Source organism: Notechis scutatus, chromosome 4 (assembly GCF_049901735.1).
Source record: "Notechis scutatus isolate UNSWTSFEM ecotype Mainland chromosome 4, rNotScu1.2, whole genome shotgun sequence".
NCBI lineage: Eukaryota > Metazoa > Chordata > Lepidosauria > Squamata > Elapidae > Notechis > Notechis scutatus.
Window position 1 is genome coordinate 59,076,103 of NC_142012.1, and position 26,263 is coordinate 59,102,365.

The 26,263-nt window shown below is 38.6% G+C and overlaps 1 protein-coding gene and 1 long non-coding RNA gene across 4 annotated transcripts in view; one reads left to right on the forward strand and one right to left on the reverse strand.

Annotated features, from left to right (window-relative positions):
• STIM2 (stromal interaction molecule 2) overlaps positions 1–26,263 on the reverse strand; it is a 94,038-nt gene that overhangs the window by 22,456 nt on the left and 45,319 nt on the right. For 2 of the 3 annotated variants that reach the window (XM_026687712.2, XM_087963505.1), the window contains exons 2-4: positions 25,171–25,301; positions 7,827–7,941; positions 358–469 (exon numbers count right to left, since the gene is read on the reverse strand). In XM_026687712.2, coding sequence (XP_026543497.1) covers positions 358–469; positions 7,827–7,941; positions 25,171–25,301 — 358 coding nt within the window. Of the gene's footprint in view, positions 1–357; positions 470–7,826; positions 7,942–15,792; positions 16,003–25,170; positions 25,302–26,263 lie in introns of those variants that run through there. The other variant, XM_087963506.1, reaches the window with a different exon arrangement.
• Positions 4,885–12,603, forward strand: LOC148130753 (uncharacterized). The gene is made up of 3 exons (XR_015749282.1): positions 4,885–4,975; positions 6,799–6,897; positions 12,499–12,603. It is a non-coding gene; the product is annotated as an uncharacterized LOC148130753 (long non-coding RNA).

Below are 26,263 nucleotides of genomic sequence, written 5' to 3' on the forward strand. Positions count from 1 at the left end.
TATTCTATTCTATTCTATTCTATTCTATTCTCATTCCATTCCATTCCCATTCTTCTATTCTATTCTATTCATTCTATTCTATTCTATTCTATTCTATTCTATTCTATTCTCATTCCATTCCCATCCCATTCTTTTTCTCTATTCTATTCTATTCTATTCTATTCTATTCTATTCTATTCTATTCTATTCTATTCTATTCTATTCTATTCTATTCTCATTCCATTCCATTCCACTCCACTCCACTCCACTCCATTCCTCTACTCTACTCTACCGGCTTTCTTCTTCCCAAATAGAGATCAAAATGGACAATATCAAGGTACAACTTCTATTGAAATGAAGTAGATTGAAAAAAGTGACCTTGGCAATGTTGTTCCTTTGACATTATTTTCTCTGAAATTCTTCTCATACTGAGGAAGTTCGACAAATTCCACCAACCACTGAAGCGTCGCTTCTTGTGTCCAATTGTGAACTGCAACACATACATATAAAAAAACGTTATTTTTGCACAGGCCCTGATGATCAAGAACCCAATCAACAGTCCAAATAAAAAGCCAAAAAAAAAAAGTGCTTTTCTGGCAAGTCTGCTGTTCTCATCATGTGCTCATCAGAATGAAGATTATCAAAAGATTATAAGCAAGTAATTCTTTAAAATATTCCTTGATTAAAAAATTCCACGGCGTCTTTTGAAACATAAAATCTTGTGACTGATAAAATGTATTCAAGAGCTTTTTGATCCTTGCCATCCTCTTCTGCAGAACTTGGCTTCAGAATTGATTTGGGATCTTTTCACACACACACAATGGAGTCAATGTGTTTGCTTCAGAATCCTATGCAAGTTGTGTAATTCTGGTGTGTGTACAACACCAAAGGAAGACAATGACGATGACAGGTAAAAAAGGCAAGAAACACAAGCGGTATACAGATATCAAAACACAACATGTCTGGCATTTAATGAATTATACAATTAATCCTCAACCTATGACCACAATTAAGCCCAAAATTGCCATTGCTAAGCTAAGTGAGTTTGGCCCCATTTTATGACCTTTCTACCCACAGTTGCTACCCTCTTTCCCCGAAAATATGACCTACCCTGAAAGTAAGTCCTAGCTTGATTTTTACACGTGAGCCCAATATAAAGATGACATATATGTTAATACACATTGTCAACTAATGTACTTTTTCTAATGATTGCTACTATGTTTTTTTTTGTTTTTTTTAAATTTCTGATGTACTTTTATTACCTGCTTTTTATTTTCAACATTTTGCCGATGCACCATTTAAATCTGGAAGGTTCTCTTTAGACCGTGCCATTTAGAAGCTAGCTTGGCAATCACCCCAAACCATATTTTTTCTAGAAGATTCCATTTATGGCTCTTAGCTCTGCACATCCCTAACTGTTACTACTAAGCTTCTTTTCTTTAAAAAAAAAACAAAAAAAAAAACCAGAAAAAAACCCGGCTGCTTTTATTACAAAGCATGCTGAAATGCTTCAATATGGGTAACACTACGTAAATAAATTAAGTACTTAAGAACATCAGAGGTATCACTCTTTGAATGTAGATGCGTACGGCTTCGGGGGGGAAATAGCATTATTTTAGGCTGACAAATATGCAGCTTGCTTATTCCAGCATCACTGAGTTGAACATTTATAAATGAATTGACTATACTAAATATAAATTAAAAACTTATTTCTCTAGTCATAACTCTGAGGCAAGGAAGAGTTTTAAAAGACCCTTCTGAATTGAACTCAATCACAAGAACAATTCAGTGAAAGCCATACAATTTTGCCATACAGCAGCACATTACTGAAATAGTGAGAGTTCTGTCCACCATAAAATTGATTTCTTGTGGAATGTGGCTGACGATCTCGCAAAGATGAATCATGTTAATTTTACTAGGAGATTTATCCTGCAATAGAACTCTCTCAAGAAAAAAGACGTAGGACAAAGTAGAACAAGAGAGACAGCAGCAAATTCCTTTAAAAAGCTTCAACTACATGCCTGCAATGATAAACGGGGGTGTGCTACCCACAGAAACTGAGACTGAGACAACTCCAAGGAACACGCCCGATCGTGATCAGGAGAGAAGGTTGTGTTTTCAGATCTAACAGAAAAAATGCACCCTTCAATGAAGACATTAATTCATCAATATGAATGGCACAATGTTGAGGTATCCAATTGACATCTCTATGTGATGGAAATGAAGGTCCTTATCTGTAGCATATTTCATCACATTGTGTCCTTGCGAAGTCTACAGGACAATGGCAACTTTGGGTCCCTATTTGGCTACACTTGCTAAATTTGGTTGTATTTTTTAGAGTATCCTCTTTCCGCAAACCCATTTTCCTTCCTTATTTTTCCTTTTCTGTCTCAATCATCCAGGACAGGTCATGGTTGTCCCAAAGGTATCCCCCCCAAAAAAAAAAAGTCAACTGTTTTTTTTTTCTTTTTTCCTTGAAGACTTTTCATTTCTCATCCAAGGAGCTTCTTCAGTTCGGAACTGAAGAAGAACTCAGAACTGAAGAAGTTTCTTGGATGAGAAGCAAAACGTCTTCCGTGGAAAAACAAAGTCCAGTTGCCTCTTGAAAAAGCACCACTGGGTTCCCTTGCAACACTAACTCTTGGGAAAAAAATAATCTCCAACTTCTGAAGCAGGTATGGTGTGTGGGAAACTAAATGGGAGGAAAAATCCCCTCAGAACTCTTCACTGAATACCCTCTTTCCAAGCTCTTGTTGTGCTGCTATAATCTCCAAAAAAGGGGAAGTTGACAATAAAAGAGAAATAAAGAATGAAGAGAGTTCTGAAATTGCCAAAATTATTATTATTACTATTGACCTGACCAACAGCTTTATTATTATTTTTTTAAGTTTATTTTATTTTTCAAAACATTCCATCTTTTCTTTAAACAGTGTCTGGGTACAAATATCTTGTGCCATAATATTTATGGTTAATACAATTTCCTTACCATAACAGCAATAAGTACATTACATTCTTATTTTAAGCTGCTATTCATAATATATCTTATTGTTATAACCACCCCCTTCCTAACTCTTTCCCCTCTATATTAATATGTTCATATATGTGTTCTCTCTCTCTCTCTCTCCCTTCTCCCCCTCTACATACACACACACACACCATATATATATATATCATATACATACATACACACACACACACACATTTATATATTCTATGTTCATATACTTAATTTCTAATTTCCGTTCTTTTCCAACCATTGATAAAATAATTACCATATCATATAATATTCAGTTTGTTCTTTTTCTTTAATTGCCAGTGTTAATCTATTCATTTCTGTCCATTCCAATGTTTTCCTGATCACATTCTCTTCTATCAGAATCTTTTCACTTTTCCAGTTTTGAGCAAATACTATTCTAGCTCCCAGCAGCTTTATTATTAATTTCAGTTCTAGAATCTGCTCACTGCCACAACTCTTTTTCACCCCAAATATTTCTTTTCTTCTTCATTACTGACATACACTTTTGAAATTCTTTGTATAAGGGTGGGTTACTAATGCAGCACACAAGTAGGCTGCTTCTAGAGAATAAAACCTAGTTTTTAATTCAACTTATAAATCAATCAAGAAATGGTGAAGTATTGTTGATTAAAAATAAAACTTCAAATGGTTGTCTTATCAAAGAAGAAGTCTTTCATGCTGTTGCATGAAAGACAGTTCAGCTGGAGCATAATTTGGCTACAAATTCCTTTTATGAAACTTCAGAGAATCAGATGTTATTAACGCAATCTTTCACATAAGCGTTTTAAATCAAATTTATAGACAATTAAGTAAGTAGGAGTGAATAAAAAGTTGGGGAAAGTAGAGGGCGGAAGAAACAAATACTTTTAATCTTTTAAAACATAGGTTCACCATGAAGTCAAACATTATAATCTATGGAAGGTTTTTGTCCACCATCCTATTTTGCACGGGCCCAAAACAAAATATGAATTTGTTTTGCAAAGGGTGGCACTGAATGGATGCAACTAGCAGCACAATTATATTCCCAGAAAATAAATAACTAGCATGCCTTTAGCACTCCAGGAGAAATTGTTTACAGAGCAAGTTAATACCTAAAAGCAAACTGAAAGCTTAATTAAGGCCATCTGGTCATAATTATTTGGTAATTTTTATGGATGTCTATACCAAAGATCCATTTACAGGAAAAAAGTAAATAAAATCTAAATAATACATAGTTTGCTTACAATGAGTCAGAAATGTTTATGCATGATATACATGATTTGATTTGATAGACATTAGAGAACAGTATTAAAATGTGTACATTTATTCCACCCACATGTAATAACAACAGGAAAACTACCTACAAAATTAGTATCTAATGGGCTGGAATAATCATAGTCAGTAATATTAATTAGAGAAAGTAAGCCATCTGAATACCTGGGATCATTCTGCTATACGAGATAGTTTCAATATCCCAAAACAGCTGCTTTCTTATATGAATTTAATTTAATTCACAATTAATTATTCAACAATGAAGATGATGCCAACACTATGGTCAGGTAACAGCTTTCTAGCAGAATAACAACAAAGTTGTGTTTTATAACCATCTACATATTGGGTGTCTGATTCTACTACCCAGGTTATCCAACATCTGCTCTTCCTTCAATGTTCGTATTTATTTTCCTTTGGGTGACAAAGAGGCAAATAGCTGTTTTCATTTGTTCTTCCCCAGATTAAGATATTCTTTAACATAGCCTGTTTAAATGTACTTCCCTCATCCATCCTAGAGCAGAGATTTTCAGAGTCCCAATCCAGCCTCTGTTGTTACACCTCCCGTAACTTAAATTTCTTGTACCATTCTTCTAGTCCATTATCAGGCTAATGGAAGGAATTCATTATTTTGCTGTCTTACAGGTATGAGAATGAGCCCAAATATAACTGAAACAGTTGGACAGGCCAAAACAGGTTGGTTCCTGGTAAGCAACAGAATGAAACAAGGCTGTAAGTTCTCTCTGTGTCCTTTTACAAGCTATACGCCGTCTTTGGTCCGATCTAAGTATAGTACATAAAATCATACATTGCAATGTCCTACCTGTCGATGAATACTTCAGCTTCAACCATAACAATACAAGAGCACACAATAGATACAAACTCACAGTTAACCGCACCAAACTTGATTGCAGGAAATACGACTTCAGCAACAGAGTGGTCACTGTCTGGAATACTCTACCTGATTCTGTGGTTTCTTCCCCAAACCCTAAAAACTTTAACCTTAGACTGTCTACTATTGACCTCACCCCTTTCCTAAGAGGTCTGTAGGGGGCATGCATAAGCGCACCAATGTGCCTACCATCTCTGTCCTATTATTTGTTCTATTTTTCTTATATGTATCCATTTCATGGATTCATAACTATGTTTCTACTTATACCTATTATCTTGTAAGCGATTGACAAATCAAATAAATCTAGATATGTGAATTTATTGCCTATACATTGGAGGCTGAACTGGAAGAAGATAAGCATGGTTTTAAAACTAGAGGAAGAAAATCCATAACACTTTCTGTGTTGATAACTCTAGTACTCAACCTAGTGTACACACACACACACACACACACACACACACACACACACACATCATCATCATCATCATCATCATCATCATCATCATCATCATCTCACCAGTAAGGTCTAGTGGTTAAGGCACCAGATTAGAAATCAGGAGACTGTGAATTCCAGTTCAACTGTAGGTATGAAATAGGAGGAGGAAGGTGTGTTGGGTATATTCACCACCGTCATTATTTGTAAAAATAATAGAGGCAGGAGACAGACAGACAGACAGACAGATAGATAGATGGAGAGATGGAGGGAGGGAGGAGGGAGGGACGGATGGACGGACAAACAAACAGACAGACTGGTTGATTGATTCTGGGCAGCTTACAAACAATAAAGAGATAAATATAAAAACAATTAAAATTAAATAAGATCTGTACTGTATAGAAATATGATCTTCTGACTGTACAATTCCAGTCCATTTGATGTTTAAGATGTCAACGTATTATGGATTTGTCTTTCACCATGTTCAGCTTTTCCAGTTTCATGCTTCTTTTGTGCCATGCTCCCATTGTAATTCTGCCTTTGTGGCTTCTTATTTCCTTTTCCTGCCTGGCAGAATGAGCAACTAGATATCCCAATGGCCTTAATCTCGCCATGTCATATACTGTACACCATTTATCCGGAAAAAGAGTTGAAGGTTTTGTAGTCCAACCTCCTGCTCAAATAGGAAACCCTGGCCATTTCAGACAAATGGCTACCCAGTCTCTTCTTAAAAGCTTCCATGATGAAATACTCACAACTACTGAAGGCAAGACATTCTACTTGTCGATTGTTCTCACCGTTAGGCAATTTCTAGTTTGATTCTCTCCTTGATTAGTTTCCATCCATTCCTTCTTGTCCTGTCTTCTGGTGTTTTGAAAATAGGGGGACCCCCTCTTCTTTATGGCAACCCCTCAAACATTGGAAAACTGCTATCATGTTGAATGCTACCTGACCTGAGGGGCCCATCATCAGGCGCTATACCATCAATCATTTTATCATGTCTATTTATGAGATCTTCTGGTAAAATACAGGAATGATTTATTATTGTCTTCTTTCGTGCCATATGAAATATTACCACTCAAGAGATCATCTGCTCCCAATATAAGTGCCTCCTTGCTTTAGCTGGCAGTAGGATGAAGGCAGATGAAGGCTGCCAACTCATCTCTTTGGTGACCCTGCTGGAATTATATATGCACTCTTAAAATTCTTTATTTTTTTCTTCTTTCCAAGGAGTGCCACTACCACAATGAAGCAGCAGAGAAGTTTTTGGGCATTTCATTACCAAACAAACCAATAAATAAATAAGACAAAAATAAGAAGTATTGACAGGTAAGAGCTTCAATATTTAAACAGTTGAGAAATGGTTAAGAATTTATGCACACCAATTCCAGTAAAAACTGTATTTTTTTAAACAAGCATTCGAGAGAATATTGAATTTTTTTAGCAATCACAAACCACACAACAAATTATCTTGAATTGCACAAATTTCAGTAAGCGAGAATGCAAAAAAAAAAAAACCCTGCCTGAAATATGGGAGATTAATACTTATGAATATGGGCTATTGGGAGTTGCTTTCCTAAACTATTCAAGGGGTTGTTGTATTTAACCAACACTTGACCTGCACAAATGTGAACAAAAATCCCAAAAATCCCAAGGGATATCCTTGTTGACTAAAGATGATTTGTGATTTAGTCCTATATTAACTCTACTTGCATTTCCAAAATCGGATTTGACAGTATAAGTGTAGGAGAAGGAGGGGCAAAACTTGGGGATGGAGTCAAAGAGGGATTAATCTAGAATCCCTACGTAGCCATAAGTGAACTAAGTCCAACCCTACCCCACCCTTGAAAGCCATTGGCTCTTATCTAACTCCTGGCATACATAGCCTTTTGTTGAGAAGATTCCTGTGCCTAAGCTTTTAGCAATGAATCAGCTGAATTGAACATTATGTGGACCTGAACTTTTACACCTGGCAATAACTTCCTTCTACTTGCCTCAAAACGCTAACAATATGTTTTGTACTCTATTCTGTCAAACACTGAAATTGTGACTTTAGCTCAAATGTTTATCATTTCCCAAAGCGATCCAGGCCTAAAGCAGGAAGCATTTATTTTAAGAGATTGATTTATGTTACATTATATACTTTGGCTTTACATGCCTCAGCTTTTGCTTTCTTCCTTTTCTTAGTTCCTATTGCATTAAATTGCTTTTTATTATTATTAAACATAGCCGAGGAATGCACAAAATGGACACCTTACCCTCTGATGTTTTCCAACGTTTCCATAAATCCTCAATGGTGATGTGCTTGTCTTCCCTGTGCAAGTGGCTGTGCTTATTAGATGCATCTTTATATTTCATATCTTCTCTGATAAACTAAAAGAAAAGAAAATTGTGGTATGAAACACATTATGTTGGGCAAGTTGTAACAACTCAAACCAACGATGCTCAAATTATTCACTTCCAGGTTCAGGCAGGCAAGGAGTTTCCTTGTATATCTAATCATTATTCTTAATCTCTCGTTTAGATCAGGGGTGTCAAACTCAAGGCCCGGGAGCCGGATGTGGCCCACAGGGTACTTAGATCTGGCCTGCAGGACCGCCCTGGAAACAGCAAAGGACTGGCCTGCAGTGCATGGGCCAGCAAAAATGGAGCTTGGGAGGGCCACCTAAGCTCCGTTTTCACTGGCAGAGGGTTGCAGGAGGCCATAGCAGCTGAAAATGCAGCTCAGGAGGCAGAGCGCTCTGGACACCACAGGCGCCCCCGACATGAGTGACATCGAGCTGGCCACACCCAGTCTGGCCCTCCAAAGTCAAACACAATCCTGAGGCGGCCCTCAATGAAATCGAGTTTAACACCCCTGGTTTAGATAATCATTACAGTTATTTTTTTAAAAAATGCAAATAATTCCTAAACAGGGATGAACATCACCACCTAATGTTATTTCTTTCTTTCAAATATGACACAACTGGACAATTTTTCTCTGGGTCCACATGCTACAAATACATTACCAATAGTGAAAATTGACCCCCCCCCCCAAAATAGATGAGAAACTGACTGGAATATTGGCTAAAGCAACTACAGGTTGCCCTCAACTGGCAACTGTTTGTTTAGTGACCGTTAAAAGTTGCAACGGCACTGAAAAAGGTGACTTATGACCCTTTTTCACACTTATGACTGTTCACATAGAGATCGAAATTCAGATGCTTGGCAACTTTATTTATGACAGTTGCAGTGCCCTGGTGTCCCATGATTCCCTCCTTCTGTGACCTTCTGACAAGCAAAGTCAATGAGGAATCTACTTAACTTAAGAATCGTGTTACTAATTTAATAACTCTCAGTGATTCACTTAACACCTATGGCAAGGAAGGTCAAAAAATGGGAGCAGAACTCCTTTTAAAAACTGCCTCACTTAGCAACGGAAATGTTGTGGTTGTAAGTCGAGCTAGCTAGCTAGTTCTACACAAAACCTGCAAATTCTCCTACACAGTGACCCACACAATTCAATAGCCTATATAATTATTCCTATTCAGCAAAACCACCATCAAGAAGAAATTAAAAATTTAGAGCAGACATGTAGATACCACTAAAAATGCTATGTAACCCATAGCATTCCCTACTATTTTGTTGTCTGAAGCGGAAATCTGGATATCATTACTTTTACGTGTTCAATAAATTTGTATTCGTACATATAGATAAAACTGTAAGGCTTTTACAATTACAAGCTTGATGGATGATGGCTTCGTGGACATGTCCAAGTAGAATATGAAATTAATCTGTCTTTGCCCTTTTCCTGGGTGATTTTTTAAAAAAAATTCTCGGTGTGTAGCCTAAGGCTGTGGGGATCCCTGTTATACTTCTATCTAAGCAGAACAAAGGCCTGTTTAGCTTCCTAACCCAGACGAGACTGCCTCATTTTGCTGTGCTTTGCATATTTGTGAGTTTGAATGCAATATATACGCATGCCATGTGCTTACAAAACGTGTCCGTAAAAAAAGACACTTCATTTACCTCCGCTGCTTCCCCCCTCAAAAAAGTTATCTGGTTTCATATACCCTTTTTTCTTCTTACAAAAGGATCTGACAAATTAAGAGAAAAGCGGAAAGGAGGGATGCAGGAAGGAAGGAAGGAAGGAAGGAAGGAAGGAAGGAAGGAAGGAAGGAAGGAAGGAAGGAAGGAAGGAAGGAAGGAAGGAAGGAAGGAAGGAGGAAATAAGAGGGAGGGACGGAGGGAGGGAAGAAGAAGGAAGGGGAAGGGAAGGGAAGGGAAGGGAAGGGAAGGAAGGGAAGGGAAGGGAAGGGAAGGAAGAAGAAGGGAAGAAGAAGAGAAGAGAAGAGAAGAGAAGAGAAGAGAAGAGAAGAGAAGAGAAGAGAAGAGAAGAGAAGAGAAGAGAAGAGAAGAGAAGATCCCTGTTTAGAAGCTATAACTGTGGATGGCTAAAATAATAACAATAAAAGAAGCTGACCAAATAGTGGATCACCCAATTATCTGCCGCAAAGAGATCACACAGATTGACCACAAATAACTGCAAAACAAGGAGGTAACAATAGTGCATGGGAATACCTCCCCCACCCCCCAAAACAAAAAACAAAAAAAAACCTCACTTGCCTGGAAGCAGAACTGGTGGAACCACAAAATAGACAAATAGTGAAAAAGCTAAACTGCTCTGGGAGTTCAGAATTCAGACAGAGAAGAATATTATTAAACAACAGGAACCTATCCCAGGTGCTCGGGAAGGATCCCAGGGGTGGACAAAAATGCCAAATCCACTCTCAACACCTGGCTGACTGCGTGTCCAACCATAACAAATTAAATTTATCTGCCATCCGATTTCTGCTGACTCCAAATGCGCAAGCAGACGTTCCTTTTCAACTAAAGGACACCCACCCACCCCCTTCAGAGGCATCCAAACTCTAAAACAAGCTTTAGTTCCTGCTCGCTGTTTTATTTCCAACGATTCACCTGAGGCTCCTAAGAGGTGAAGAGCAACTCTCAATTTTAGAGTAATTATTTAGAGGGGGTGAGGGAATTCTCTTCCTGCAATAGGGCATTAAAGGCTTCCAGAGGAGGGAAGAGTTACTGTTTTAGTACTTGATACCTGAATCTCAGAAACAAGCCTTCACCATATAGCGAGAATTCTTGTAAAAGTCAGCAATAAAGTTTACAAGAACAGACTTGCAAAGGTATGAGGCGATTATAATGCTGTGGCAAAATGTGTTCCAAACAGTATATTGTAATAATCACCAGATTGCCAATTTCAATTTGGCTTATCATCTGATTCTTGTAGAGCGGGGAGGGGGGGTTAAACTCAAGGACTGCAGGGCAGATCTGGCCCGCAGGGTGCTTAAATCTGGCCCACAGAGCTGGCTTGGAAATAGCAAAAGACCGGCCTAGAGTGCCTCGAGCAGCCAAACTGGGGCATGGGGGGGGGGCACGGGGAGGCACACACCGCCCCTCCATGGCTCATTTTGGGCCTGGACAGCCTCCTGTAGCACTCTGCCAGCCATAATGGGCTGCGGGGGGGCACTCTGGCCACCTAAGTGCCGCAGGAGGCGTCCATCCCATCTCCCCCCACAGCCTGCAGAGAATTACAGCGCTGATCCGGCTCTCGAATAAATCCAGTTTGACACCGTTGTTGTAGAGGTACAGGTATTTCAGAGAATACAGGTCGTCCTCAACTTACAACAGTTCATTCAGTGACCGTGGAAAGTTACATCACTGGAAAAAAAAGTGACTTAGGACCATTTTTCACACTTACGACTGTGGCAGCATCTCCAGTGTCATGTGATCAAAATCCAGATGCTTGGCAACTGACTCATATTTTTGACCTTTGGGGTCCCCCAGGGTTCCCCCCCGTTTTGAGACCTTCCAATGAGTCAAGTCCATAGGGGAGCCAGATTCACTTAACAACCATGCTACTATCTTAATGACCGCAGTGATTCCCTTTAACAGCTGTGGCGAGAAAGTTCGTAAAATGGGGCAGAAGTCACTTAACAAACATCTCGCTTAGCAACAGAAACTTTGGGCTCTACTGAGGTCGTAGGTTGAGGTTCACCCATACTTCAATACTGTTATTTCACACTCACGTAACACCAACCCGCTTACAAACTTACTTATGTACAGACAGACATAAAGGAGCTGCTGAAAATGTGACAGTTGCAACATTTGCAATGGAGCCTCTGTGGCGCAGTGGTTAAGAGTACAGTACTGCAAGCTACTTCTGCTGACTGCCGGCTGCCTCCAATTTGGCAGTTCAAATCCCACCAGGCTCAAGGTTGACTCAGCCTTCCGTCCTTCCGAGGTGGATAAAATGATTGTTGGAGGGGCAAGAGGCTGACTCTGTAAACTGCTTAGAGAGGGCTGTAAAGCACTATGAAGTGGTATATAAGTCTAAGTGCTATTGCTATTTCCAACATGATGTACTGAATGTTTACAGCAGCGAAAGCTATATATGCAGCAGAACATACATCATTTTGCACTTGGTGATGTGAAAGATATGTTGCATTACTATTTTTGGATATAAATTGTCTTCAAAAAAAATATAAGTAAATAAATAAACAAAAATAAGGCTCAGCTAAATCTTCCCTAACCATCTTTTAATAAAAAGAAGAGAGTTTTGGTTTTCTTTCCTTATTAGACCAATATGCAGTCAACCTTATCCCTCATTCTATTGTACAGGTTGTCCACAACTTACAACCCCCACTGAGCCCAAAGTTTCAAAGCAAGACAATTGTTAAATGAGTTTTGCCCCATTTTATGCCATAATTCTTACGTGAATATAGCAACTGTTAAGTTAGTTGTAAAATGAGACCAGCTCCCCCATTGATTTTCTTGTCAGAAGGTCTGCGAAAGGGGATCGCTGGGTTGAAGTTGTGGAGACTGGCTTAAAGTGACATTTCACCGATGTTATCTGATTCTGTTCGTGTTTTTCAGCCTGAACCAAAGAGGGTCAGTTGTGGTTCAGAGGAAGTCACTGAAGATAAGAAGTCAATAAACCAATTCTGCAATTTCTACCAGCCTGCCTTTTATACTTTCAACCTAAATTACTGTTTTTATTTCAAACTTTTTTTGTGTCTTTTCATGCTGTGGTTTAAATGTCCAGCATGTGCTGTCCAGACAGTATATAGTTAATTGGGAAATGGGAGCTGTATCCTTAAGGGAGTGCCTCATGGGAAATGTAGTTAATGCATCATGGGAAATGTAGTTCATGTCATGTGGTCACATCGGTAATCCTGATTGGCCACTGAATTGACCCTTGGTTGGATTGGGGGAGTTTCCATTATTCTTGCTTGGACCCAAGCAGCATTGTGCTGCTTTGCTCCATCGTTATGGGATGAAGATAACTGTATTTTCACACTATGAAGTCAACTATGCAAAGATTTGGACATTAGATGAATCTCGACATAACTGTGAGTTATACCTTGAGGATGCCTTGTGATCCAATAAAGAAACTTTGCATGGAAGCCTTTGTAGAGTTTGCCTGACTGTCTTTATATTCAGCCAGCAATTTAAAGATAGAACACAGTGGGCCTTACCATAATGTAAAGCATAGTAAAATGAAATTAGAGAGGGAAGCGTGAACAAATAAAAGAAAGGACGTAAAAGCTACATTAACACAATCCAGGAAGTTAATATCTAGAATAAATAAAATTGTCTTCATTGTGCACTGATAATAAGCAAGTCTCATCCAGGAATGTTGTTCTACCACAGATGGTATACTGGGCCCAAAAATGACTCTTTCTTGGTTGCCATCAATTGGTCTTCCAAAGCAGGATAGATTTATAAGGGAACAGACAACCTTTTCAATAGGACAAAGAACAGGCTATTTTATTTGTGCTCAGCAACTTGTAAGAATAATACAATTCTTCATACATGGAAAATAATAACTGGAGGTTGCCAATTTTTTCTAATGAAGCACAGGCCATTGTACTCAAAACAGCAGATCAAATTCCCTGTGCCCAGACAGCACAAAAACGAGGGATGATCCAATCAACCCCAGAAGCAACAATTTCCAAAATCTTATATATGGTGGTCCAACCTCTTGTGAAGCTACCATAGGGCTGGGCAGCCCAAAAGCAAAGAATCCTAGAGAAATTAACCTTCACAAAGACAAGCCACGCGATTTGGCTCTGTTGAAATAATGGTATAAAAAGTAGTTTTAGGAATGGAGGGGGAAAAACAATTTCCAAAATATCCACCATAAATTTCTAGATAAATATACTAATTGAAAATAGATCTTTATATACATATATTCTGATACAATCAATTAGCTTTAAAAGAACATACTTAAAATAAGAATTGCTGAATCTTGCCCAAACAAATCCCAACTATTCTTTGCACATTACTTTTAAAACAGGAAGGATGTTTTTTTCCCCCTTCCTGCATTTGAGGGCCAGTTATTAATCTTCTATCCTACAGCTAGGTTTCAGAATGCTTTCCAAGATAGTCCTTAGTCCTTTTAACAGCTACACAAGTCCAGCAGCTGTGGCATTCCTAAGCTTCATTTGCAGTTTCTTCAACATGCAGCATGACATCCGATGAATTATTAAGTCCCAAAGCCGGCAAGAAGCCTGAATGAAACTGTTCTGGGAAGGATTACAAAGGACAAACTTTAAATTGCTGGGACACTGTAGTATTTGAAAGACATGGGGAAAGTTAACTTTTAAATTTCTGGAACAGATATATAGCTATGGGTGAGAGATATCAGAGCGGTGTCCAGTCTTTGATTGATAGTCTCCAAAGCACCTGAGGGCAGACCAAGAAGCAATGGATGGAAAATTATCAAGGAGAGAGCCAACTTAGAACTAAGGAGAAATTTCCTGACAGTGAGAACAATTAAATAGTGGGACAGCTTGCCTTCAGAAGTTGTGGGTGCTTCATCCCTTGAGGTTTTTAATGAGAGATTGGACAGCCATTTGTCTGACAAAGTGTAAGGTCTTCTTCTTAAGCAGGGGTTTGGATTAGAACAGGGGTCGCCAACCTTTTGGACCTCAGAGACCACCAAACTTATAATTTTAAATCCCGCGGACCAGAGACCCTGGGAAAATCCCCCCAAAAAGTCTGCAGGAAAATTCCCCACCCCGTTTTTCTACCGATCAATCATTCTTTATTTGGGATCGCAGGATACCGTCTCCAGCTCCTTCTCAGGGGGGGGAGAGAGAGAGACTTTCAGCTTCATGCAAGGAAAGCAGCAGAAGTCTTTCTTTCTCTCCCCCGAACTCTGCCAGAAATGAGTCTTTGTGAGACTTGTCGCTCTGGTGCAGCCTCTTGGAGCAGGAGGCCTTGCAGGGTCCCAAAGACTCATTTCTGGCGGAGTTTGGGGGAGAGAAAGAAAGACTTTTGCTGCTTTCCTTGTGTGCAACCAAAAGCAGAAGAAAGAAGCAGAAAGAAGCAGCCCAGTGGCCAAGCCAGGTACATGGGGCGAGTGGGGCAAGTTCCCCACTCTGCCCTTTCCACCCTCCCCTTACTACCTCATATTGTTTGCAATGCAAGTGATGCAAGCCTTGTGTTCCCATGGGCCATGTGGTCGGCACAGCCTTGTATTCTGGCACAGCCTGGATTAATTGTTTTGAGGGGTGCTTTGGGGATGACATTTCTCTGTGGACCACCAAAATTTTCTCACAGACCACCAGTGGTCCCCGGCCTGCTGTTTGGCGACCACTGGATTAGAAGACCTCCAAGGTGCATTTCAACTCTGATATTCTGATATAGTAAGATCTTGTTAAAGCTAGGATTTTCATCTGCACTGCAATAGCCATTAAGTACATTTTCTTTTTGTTCATTATTTTCATTTGGCAAGCCTGTACTTCCTTTGGCAGGTAGCCTGTAAAAAAAGAAGGATAAACTGGGGTCTTCAGAAGCCCTTGAGAATGCAACATCCTCGAGATTCGCTGTCACTTGAGAATATGAAGTATTCAAAGCCTCCAGTTAGAAACTTACCCTCGTATACCAAAAAGAGAGCCGACCCTGAATTTAAAATCATCATGCAAAAAAGATCACATGGAATAAACACATGAACAGAGGGAAAAATGTGACTACACTATTCACAACTAGGGAATCCCAACTGAAACCAACCCTGAATACATTTTCTCCCAATTGTTTGCACTGATGAGCCATTAAAATATGTGAATATATGTGTCTGCATAAACCCATTCGCTTACCAAGAATACAAAGCATTTTTAATTCGAACCGGGAAAACTGCTTCAGAACAGGTCTGAGTATACATACCCCGTACATCAACACCTGCTTTCTTTTCCTGGGTTCTCATGGTCACTGCATAGTCCCCAAAAACATGCCATTAAGGTACAGAAACATCAACAGAGCCTATATATAGCAGTACTGGAAAATTTGTGAATTCCAACACTCAGTATTAAAAGTGAATTTTCAGTATTTCTGTATATTGAAAATGTGCTGTGCTCTCTCTACAGAAGACCTAAAACTACACAGAGAACCCAATGAGTCAAAAACATTATGCACTCGTCCATTTATTGTGAAAAACAAGTTCCTGAGAGGACAAATTGGTCAATCAGTAACGTGCTACAGCTTATGTCATCTGACCAGGTTGCTGCCATTCCTCTGAATCAATAGCTGGGAAAACAGCATAAATGAGAAAAGGAAAAGGCCTTGGATCAAATCAAACTGATCAATACAGATCAGGATCTTTTTTTAGATCATTGCGTAGGCTAGTAACAGCTGCAAAGGATGTGTACTTTTCTGCCAACACTGCAACGTAACACACCTGTCAAGAGTAATTTTCAGTAGTTACCATCATGGGTAATAAAACAGAACCTTCAACCCACTCCCATACAGTCCATGCGAATCACACTGCTGAGAATGCCACTTGCATCGGGTTCAGCCTGGGCGCCATTTTGAATGACGGGCAAATAAAATATGTTCTGATCAGTTTGATATTCACAGTTTTGAGCTAATTTCTTGCTCCAGGTAATAACACTGTCGGGATGAAGAAAGATGGCGATCAACCAGCATGAACTTCTTTGAGCATTCTGCTTTCCTGCTGTTCAAACTGCATTACATTTGCTTAATGGCCATTTTCCAGTGATGGTTCAAACTTACAATGGTGCTAAACAAATAGGAATAAGAATAGCAATAGCTATTTCAGATCTACAAAATTTAAACTATTGTACCGGTTGTCCTTAATTTACAATCACTCATTGAGTTACTGTTCAAAATAACAACAGCATTGCAAAAAGCGACTTACAACTGTTTTTCCCACTTGGGTCCATTTTGTGGCCTCCTCGTGGTCACATGATCAAAATTTGGATGTTTGGCAACTGGCATGTATTTAACTGAGATGAATGTGATTGTCCTTTGAGAAGCAAAGTCAATGGAAAAGCCAGATTCACTGTTACTATTTTAACATCTGCTAATTTAACGTCTAATTCACTTAACAACTGTGGCAAGAAACGTTGTAAAATGGGGCAAAACTCACTGTCCTGCTCAGCTACAGAATTTGGGGCTCATTTTTGGTCATGAGTCAAGGACTTCTGCATAAAATTTAGCCCTTTCTGGGCAGAAATAACATTTCTACATTTGGTTCTCCTATACTTGCAAGAAATTTGAAATGAATTATTCACAGCAATACAAATATGTAACATATGTTTCTTATGTATCACAATATATTCTTGAATGTCAAGTAAAAGGAATTAATGTAATTCAAAACTTTAAATTAAAAAGTTCAGGGAAAAATTTTATTTAAAAAAAATTAGAATCATACTGCAGGAATACTTCCAGTATACTGAAATTTCCAAATGAGATCTGCAATATGAAACAAACTTTTTGGCTTCAACTTAAGATGAGCATATGTTAAAACGTATATTAAAATGAACATATGCTCATGCTTGCCTTTACCAGCAGTAGCTCTTGAACAAAGATTGGCAAGCAAAGTACCAAAGAAATACAAACTAAATACTATAATATCACAGAAGAGAGACTTCATGTTAACATATTTACAACAGAGATACTAGAGAATGGTGAAAGATCTTGTAGGATTTGGGCTAATCATTTAAAGCAAAAGAAAGGGCAAAGATTCTAATTATTAGAAGTCAATGTTACTTACACTTCAAAGAATATGTCATCGTTGTTTAAAAAAAATCATACAGAACCACAATATATCAGATGAGAGTCTAGACTCTAGAGGCCTTTCTAAATAATATAAACTTATCACTATTAAACGATACACAAAAAGAACCTTTATCTGCCCCAGTTTCTGAGGCAGAGATTTAAACAAATAATTATAAAAATTGGCTAATGGGAAAACACAAGGATTGGATGGATTTCTTCTTATACAGCGGTATAAAATATGTATGTTCCCAAAATACTGTCAATTGCATGATGAGGTATTTGATCAGAGAATATTAACAGAGGCATTTAATCAGACTTATATTACAATAATACCCAAAATCAGATTAAAATTATAGACAGCATGCTAATTATTGATCCATTGATTCAGGTTGACATACAGATTTTAACAGGAGTGCTGACAAATTACAGCAAGTGTTACTGTACACTATCAAGGGTGTTTAAACAAAAAACTAGACAAGCAGCAGACAATATCATAGGTTAATCGTAGATTTAATAGATTTGAGTAAGCACTGTCATTAGAGGTGGAAAAAACCTTGTTTGTTGTATTAAACAGGTTGGATTTCTTTTGAAATTCATAAAATGGATCAAGATTATTACATGAGTCAAATAAAATAAAGGTTAGCAGTATGTTCTCTGACGCTTTCCCAATTATTTAGAGGAATTAGACAAGAATGTCCATTTTCATCCTTGCTTTTTGACATTTGTGTAGACTTGTGCTAGTGGACAAGGTTGAGGGATTTGCAGAGTAATATAGGTAGTCCTCGACTTATAACAGTTCATTTAGTGATCATTTGAAGTTATAACAGAACTGAAAAAGGTGACTTATGACCATTTTTCAACTCTTGGTCACACGGTCAAAATTCAGTTGCTTGGCAACTAACCCGTATTTATGACAGTCGCGGTATCCTGGAGTCATGTGATCCTTTCTTGAGACCTTCTGACAGGCGAAGTCAATGGGGAAACCATATTTTATTTTACAACCGTCTGCAGTGATTTGCTTAACAATTGTGGCAAGAAAGGTCATAAAATAGAGCAACATTCACTTCACAACTGTGTCGTGTAGCAAGCGAAATTTAGATCTCAATCACAGTGGATAAAATCGATGATTTTTTAAAAAAACATAAAAAACATCAGATTTTTAAAATTTTAAATCAGATTTTTTTAGATTTTTATCAATTTTATTTTAATAAAATGCTTTTGGAGTAAAAAAAAATCTATCTAAAGATAGTTTTCTATTTAAGATATGGTAATAATTTAGTTTATTCAGCATGAAATGGAGCTTACTTAGGTAGTATGAGGCTGTATATTCAGAGGTGGTATTCAGCAGGTTCTGACCAGTTCTGGAGAACCAGTAGCGGAAATTTTGAGTAGTTCAGAGAACCGGCAAATACCATCTCTGACTGGAGATTTTACAGTATCCTTCCTCTGCCATGCCCACAGAACCACTGTGTATATTCTGTAATGTTTACATTTTTGGCAAACTCATTCAATGAATCCAACCTCTGCAAGCTAAATAGGAAACCTTCATTCTGTTTGCAAATAATAATACTAAAGATTCTAATCTACCAGCAAGAATGAGTCCTTACATTTGAAAACAGCACTTGTCATTTCAGATCCATCATGGCAGCATTCACTCACCTGCTGCCTGCCACATCCCTCACCTTGTGTCACTGCTACATCACCAGGCGTCCCATTAAAGTGAATGGGATTGTCAGTGAGTCAACAGCGGGTCAGAGGAGAAGCTGCTGCGGGACAGAGATGACAGTTGCTCTTTAAAAATTATGATTTAAACCGAGTTGATTTAAAGCAATCCTTTTTACTAGTGATTTAAATCATGTGATTTAAATCATGATTTAAATTAGCTTCATTTCAATCAAATCCACCCAATTAAGGTCTCATTAAGTTGAGGACTACCTGTAGACAATTCAGTTGAACACAAACTGCTTTCCTCTGCTGATGGCAATCATTTTGTTGATTTCTAAATTTCACTCTTTTAATGCCTGTGGTGATGCAAATGGTAGATGCTTTGAATAAAACAGCAGGATATTCTATAAGTCGGTCCGAATAGGAGTTGAGGCCAGTAAGTAAAAAAATTGCTTCTCTGTTCACTGAAAGGAACATCAATTCCACTTTTGTACCAAATCTATTAAATATATAGGTATAAAAGATGCCGACTGAGCTAGCAACATACAAATAAAATCACCTTCCGGTGAGACGGATGGCAAACAAATTTAATAATAAATTAATAGATAAAAGATATAAAGAGATTCCTTCAAATATGGAGAGATGGGAGTCATTAAACCTCATCCTTAAAGGAACAGTCAACAACCTTAAGGGAACAGCCAACAGTGTCAAAATGAATATTATTCTCCAATTAATTTATATTCTGAGAGGAATTCTTGTTTTCAGAAAAAAACCACTTTGTTTTGAAAAATCTTATAGAGTAATACGGTTCCAAGAATATTTGTAAAAAATATCAAATTCATGAGGAAAGAGGTAATTTTCCAAATCTGGAGCAGTTTCATTGAGCTTACCTATGGCAAGTATTAAACACTGGAAGCACACAATTGGTGTTCATTTAAATTTTCTAATTTGATGTCAGGAGAGGGACTGGCCAAGCCAGGGGAAGGAAGCTAGAGGAGAAGTTATGATTGTGTGTATAAAGGTTTACATTAGATAATTATAGAATTGCAATTGTTCTTGTAAGGTAAAGGTAAAGGTTCCCCTCGCAGAAACATGCTAGTCATTTCTGGCTCTAGGGGGCAGTGTGCTCATCTCCGTTACAAAGCCGAAGAGCCAGCGTTGTCCGAAGACGTCTCCGTGGTCATGTGGCCGGCATGACTAAACACCCAAGGTGCACGGAACACTGTTACCTTCCCACCAAAGGGGTCCCTATTTTTCTACTTGCATTTTTACATGCTTTCGAACTGTTAGGTTGGCAGATGGGCCAAGTAACGGGAGCTCACTCCATTACGCAGTGCTAGGGATTCGAACCGCTGAATTGCCGACCTTTCTGATTAACAAGCTCAGCATCTTAGCCTCTGAGCCACCGCGTCTCTTTAGTTGTTGTTGTAATAGCATATTAAACTTTATAGGGCTTTTTTTCCTGCTGTACACTTATCTTTTCAAAATTTGCTATGTTTTTTTATTATGTGTGTACTTTTGCATTTTTTTTGTTTTCTTCTTCTTTTTCTGTTGTTATTTGGAAAGCAATACAATTCTATTAAAAACGCCCTGCTTCCTAATGCAGAAGAAAAATGCACACCTACACATACACAAACCTTTAAAGCATCCCAAAGGTGTTTTTTTTGCCCCAAAGGCAACTGGAACTTTGTTTTTCCTTGAAGTCATTTTGTTTCTTATCCAAGAAATTTCAGTCAGAACGGAAGAAGCTTCCTGGATGAGAAGCGAAACACCTTCAAGGAAAACCCAGAAAGTCCAGTTGCCCCTTTGAAAAGAAAAAAAAGCACCTTTGGGACAATATGACCTGGATGACTAAGAATCTCCATAGATAGACCTTAAAAGCAATTAGAAAAGCCCTTCAAAGGCTAAATGATCCAAGCCCTTCTATTTATACATCTGTAACTGCCACAAATCTCCAGCCATTCATGAAATGAGGAAAATATACAGGAGTTGCATTCTCACCCCCCATTTCAACTCTGATTTAGCCCAGAGTGTTTTTCCTCATACCGAGGAGATGGGCACAGTCTTGATGCCCTTCTTGTAACCCAAGATGCCCTCGATGCAGAGGAGCAGAAGCAGCTGAGCAATTGACACCCTTCTTCTTCATTTCACCGAGTCTGCTGTATTCGGTGAGGGCAAGGCACTCGGTAGCCCATGCAACATTCATATCAACTGCAGCCTTCCTGCATCATCTCTAAGTTTAGCATCCTGGAGATAAACCATAGCTTATCGGAGGCAAGTGAATAAATGGGACCATTAAAAGCTACAGCAAAAAGAATGTTTAAAGACGAAAGTTTGGACAAAAGCCGGAACTGAAAAATCTGAGGAGAAAGTTATCTCGCCTTCTGCTTCTCTAATAATCTTTGCTTCAGGTTACTAAATATAGAATTCCCTTGCTGTTCTGGCCAAGGTTGAATGCCACTGCCCAAGCCTTGCCACCAGGTAGCAGAAAGCACATAGTGTAGTTAAATAAGTTGCCCAAGATTGAAAGCTCAGAGGATCACACAAACAGAGGGAGAGAAGAAACAAACAGGAAATGAAAACAAGACCCAAGGCATACATCAGGATTTTAAAAGCTCAATGGCTGATATTCTGACAACCAAGGGGATAGGCCACCAAGAATTTAAACAAAAAAATCATAATGGTTGGTTGCAGCGGTCAAGACTCATCTTGGAAATGTATTTCTAACTTGGTGAATTTCCTGCTGCTTTTCCATCCCGTTGAATTAGAGGGATAGAATCAAGATTGCATGAAGTGTTAATACCGCTTTATAATGCCTTGGTAAGACCACACTTGGAATACAATTTTGGTCACCATGATATAAAAAAAGATATTGTGACTCTACAAAGAGTGTAGAGAAGAGCAACGAAGATTATTAGGGGACTGGAGGCTAAAATATACAAAGAACAGTTGCTGGAATTGGGTATGTCTAGTTTAATGAAAAGAAGGACTAGGAGTGACATGATAGCAGAGATCCAATATATCAGGGGCTGCCACAAAGAAGAGGGAGTCAAGTTATTCTCCAAAGCACCTGAAGGAAGGACAAGAAGCAATGGGTGGAAACTAACCAAGCAGAGAAGCAACCTAGAACTAAGGAGAAATGTCCTGACAGTAAGAACAATCAACCAGTGGAATAGCTTGTCTTCAGAAGTTCTGTGTGCTCCATCATTGGATGCTTTTAAGGAGGGATTGGACAATCATTTTCTGGAATGGTATACGGTCTCCTGTTTAAGCAGGGGGTTGGACTAGAAGACCTCCAAGGTCCCTTCCAACTCTGTTATTCTCTATTCTATACAATTTCAATCATTCTAGGAAGTCTGCTTCTTCCTTTCCCACCCCCTCCCTCTTCATCACTAGATTTCTAATTCAAACCATCAGTGTGCTTTACTGTTAGAAATAGAGAGGGAGGAGGAGATGGTCTGTGATTCCAGGATAATTCAGACCCTTCCAAATTTCTGCATTCAGAGACAAGAAGGCAGCTAACTTGTCCAGCTGTTCCTGCAACAATTGCTATCCTCAGATTAGCTATCAACTGATGCTTCTTCCTTCCATTCAACCCATTCCAGTCAAAGCCAGAAGTTTCCTGATTATCATCACTGGTTCTTTGGAGGAAAAAAACCCAACATTTTCAAGAACAGGCCGATTTCCCTTCCTCAAATTCAGCTGAATCACTCTGATTCAAAGCTAGGAGCATGCTCGAATTGCAAACGTGTCTGTTAGCTAAAAAGTAACATCACTACGCACTATGCATTTTGGCACTAGACTATACGTCATTATAGCGACACATAAAGACACTGCTTCCTTCTGGAAATGAATTACCATTATATTTTGTAGTGAGACTATATTCTGTAATGTCACAACCTTTTTTTTTCTGACTAGACTAAGCCTACTGAAAAGTAACTAGAGTTTTTCCAGCCACTCCCATATCAACACTGATCACAAGATTAAATAATGTTCCTTATTAATCATTTCAGGCATCCATTAACTGAACAGGAAGTAGGTTTTTGAAAAGGGGTTAATTTTTCTGGACTGAATTTCCTTCCTTACATAAAACTGTACATCCTACACACTAAAAAGACGAAGAACATACTTTTCTTTTCCTTTCTAGTTCCTTTGTATATCCTTTGGAAGAATATTGCAAGCTCACGTGATAAAGAAAGAGGAAAAAATGAGATCACCACAGGCCCATCAATATATTTGAATTCCTTGCAATCTACAACAAAGAACCAGAGTTGCTGGGAATTGGGCAGCATGTGAATTTAACAAATTCACATGCTGCCCAATTAATATAAAAGGTCCCATATATAGGATATAGAGTATTTCCTTTCCCTTCTTAAGGGGGAAAAAAATGGATGTATTGACTCTAGTTCTTCTATATCGATTACTATGTAACCACATCTCAAGACAATTTACAAACAAAAAGCTATTAAAACACATTGAGAAATTACAGTAAAAGATAGATAGATAGATAGATGATGGATGGATGGATGGATGGTTGGATGGATGGATGGATGGAGTGTATATGAAAAAGAAAAAGAAAAAAGGCAATGAAAAACACATTTATCAATAATATTTACCTTCAAAAAGTTCACACAGGGAAGATTCTAAAAGATGTCACAACAGGCACTTCACACATTTAAGCAGGAAAAGTATTTCAGAAAGCAGAAGCAACCAGTGAAAACCCTTCGCTGTTGGTAAACCACAGAGTGACAGTCTGTCAGCTGTGGCAAACTTAGCAGGACCTTCTGTGGTGGGAACACCAAGTAGCTTTGCCACCACAAGTCTGGACTTCTGCAATGTGTGGACGCTACATCTATTAAGAGAATACAGTGGCCACACAACTGATTATCATCACCTAGAAAGGCTCTTCATTGTGCAGCTTTACTTCAGAATCACTTCACCCATCTTGATGGCACTCATTCTGTGAGTGCATCTGAAAAGGCATCGCTAAAAATCCTACTTCTGCATGAAATCAGCACAAACCAAAATACACGTTTTCTCACATGTCTGTATACTGTTCCTATCTTAGGGCAGTCTACATTTTACTAAATTACATTAATTTATTAGTTTCTCTATGGTGATAATAGATGAGGAAGACCGGGGGAGGGAGGGGGAAAGCTGGAATTGTTGAACCAGGCTACTAAACATGTTTGCTAAAAAGAACACATTAATAGTGCTAAACGACCATTCAAGATGAGTGAGACTATTCATTTTTCTGTCCTGCCGTTTTTTTTTAAACTTTCCCGATCTTTACTAAATTGAACCAGGGTGAAGAAAAATAGCTTTCCTATTAAGCCACTTGTTCAAACAGGAGTTTTAAAAAGCTAGTGTCAGAAACACCAAAAAAACAGAAAATACATGTAACACACAAAAAATGAAAACATTTGAGGGTCCCGAATTTAATGAGTGTGATTGATAGAGTCCTTCCCTAATTACCAAGAGACAGACCTGCTAAGAACAGTAAATGATGAGGAACAACATAAAAAATCCATGTGCCACAGCCTTGCTTTTCCCCTGTGCATGTACAGAAAACGAGGTCAGGGCGTGACCATCTGGATTCCAATTTCACACGCTGTTTGTCTTTCAGTATGCAAAGCTACACTTGTAAGCAGAAATATCTAAGCACAATTAACTCCAAGATTTGTCTTAAATCTGTCATCTGCTTTCTTGGGGAATGCAAATCCTCCAAAATGCCAAGTGAAGGTTTTGGTGTGTTTTCTTCTTCTTCTTCTAATTCGTCTGCCAATATTAGGTGAAATAGCACAGCTATGCATTTAAATGGGAATATGTGACATAAAACTAACATATGTTCATACCAACCTCATCGCTTTCTTCTACTTCGATGCCACCATCTTTGTCATCATCCATCTGTTTATGAATTGTTCGGAGAGCTTCCAAACTGTATTTATCCTCCTCAGTAAAACAGGGTGGGCTTAGTAAATGGCAAAAATCTAAAAAGATAAAACAGAAAAATCTTTACTCTTTTATGCTTTCAAGCTTAGAATGATGGAAGCAAAACTCTACTACAGAGATCTTCGGCATATTATTTTTAATAGTCTAATTATCTCCATTACGCTATCCCAGGTAGCCCAAGTATCCTAAATGCTTAACTCCCAACAGAACCTGGGTCAAAATTGGACTGGAAGGGAAAGGTTTTCATTCTACCTTGAAAGATCAGGAAAGGGCAATTTCACAATTCAAAATATTCAGCAGCAATGCATCCTGACAGGATTCATATACGTGGTCACTTTTGGCCTGAGTCTTTTGATTTTATTCTATCCCTCCACATTGTTTCTCATTCGATACAATGTTAAAAACTGACCAAAAGAAAAAGAAAAAAAGTCTGAGGTGCATTCAAATCCATATCAAGTCAAGTCAATATTCACACCCCTTCCTGTTCTATGCTGAGACTTAGTCAAACAAGTCCCAGCACTGATTTTACTTCTGGGTAATATATTTCATCAGAAGTCTGCTGAAGCTCTAGAACAGAGGTGTCAAACTCAAGGCCTGTGGGGCCGGATTCAGCCTGCAGGGTGCTTAGATTGGACCTGAAGGGCCGGCCTGGAAACAGCAAAGGACCAGCCTGTGGTGCCTCTGCCGGTGAAAATGGAGCTCGAGGTGTGGGGTTCACATGCACCCCGGTTGTGATGACCTGGGGCATGGCACAAAGGCAACACAGTCACATAAGTAAGAAAAGTCCCTTTAATACTTCCAACTTTGCCCCCAATGTCCAGTTGCTTTTGGCTGGAGAAAAAACTCTCCCAAGAACAGTCTTTAAGTGGAGGAAATTCAGTCCGAAAAAAAAAGTACATATAAACTATAAACTATTTTTATATAAATAAAAATCCACACAAACCACACTGAAGCAATTAACTGGGCAGGGCAGAATAAGGAATTGCAGACTTCAAAGGCC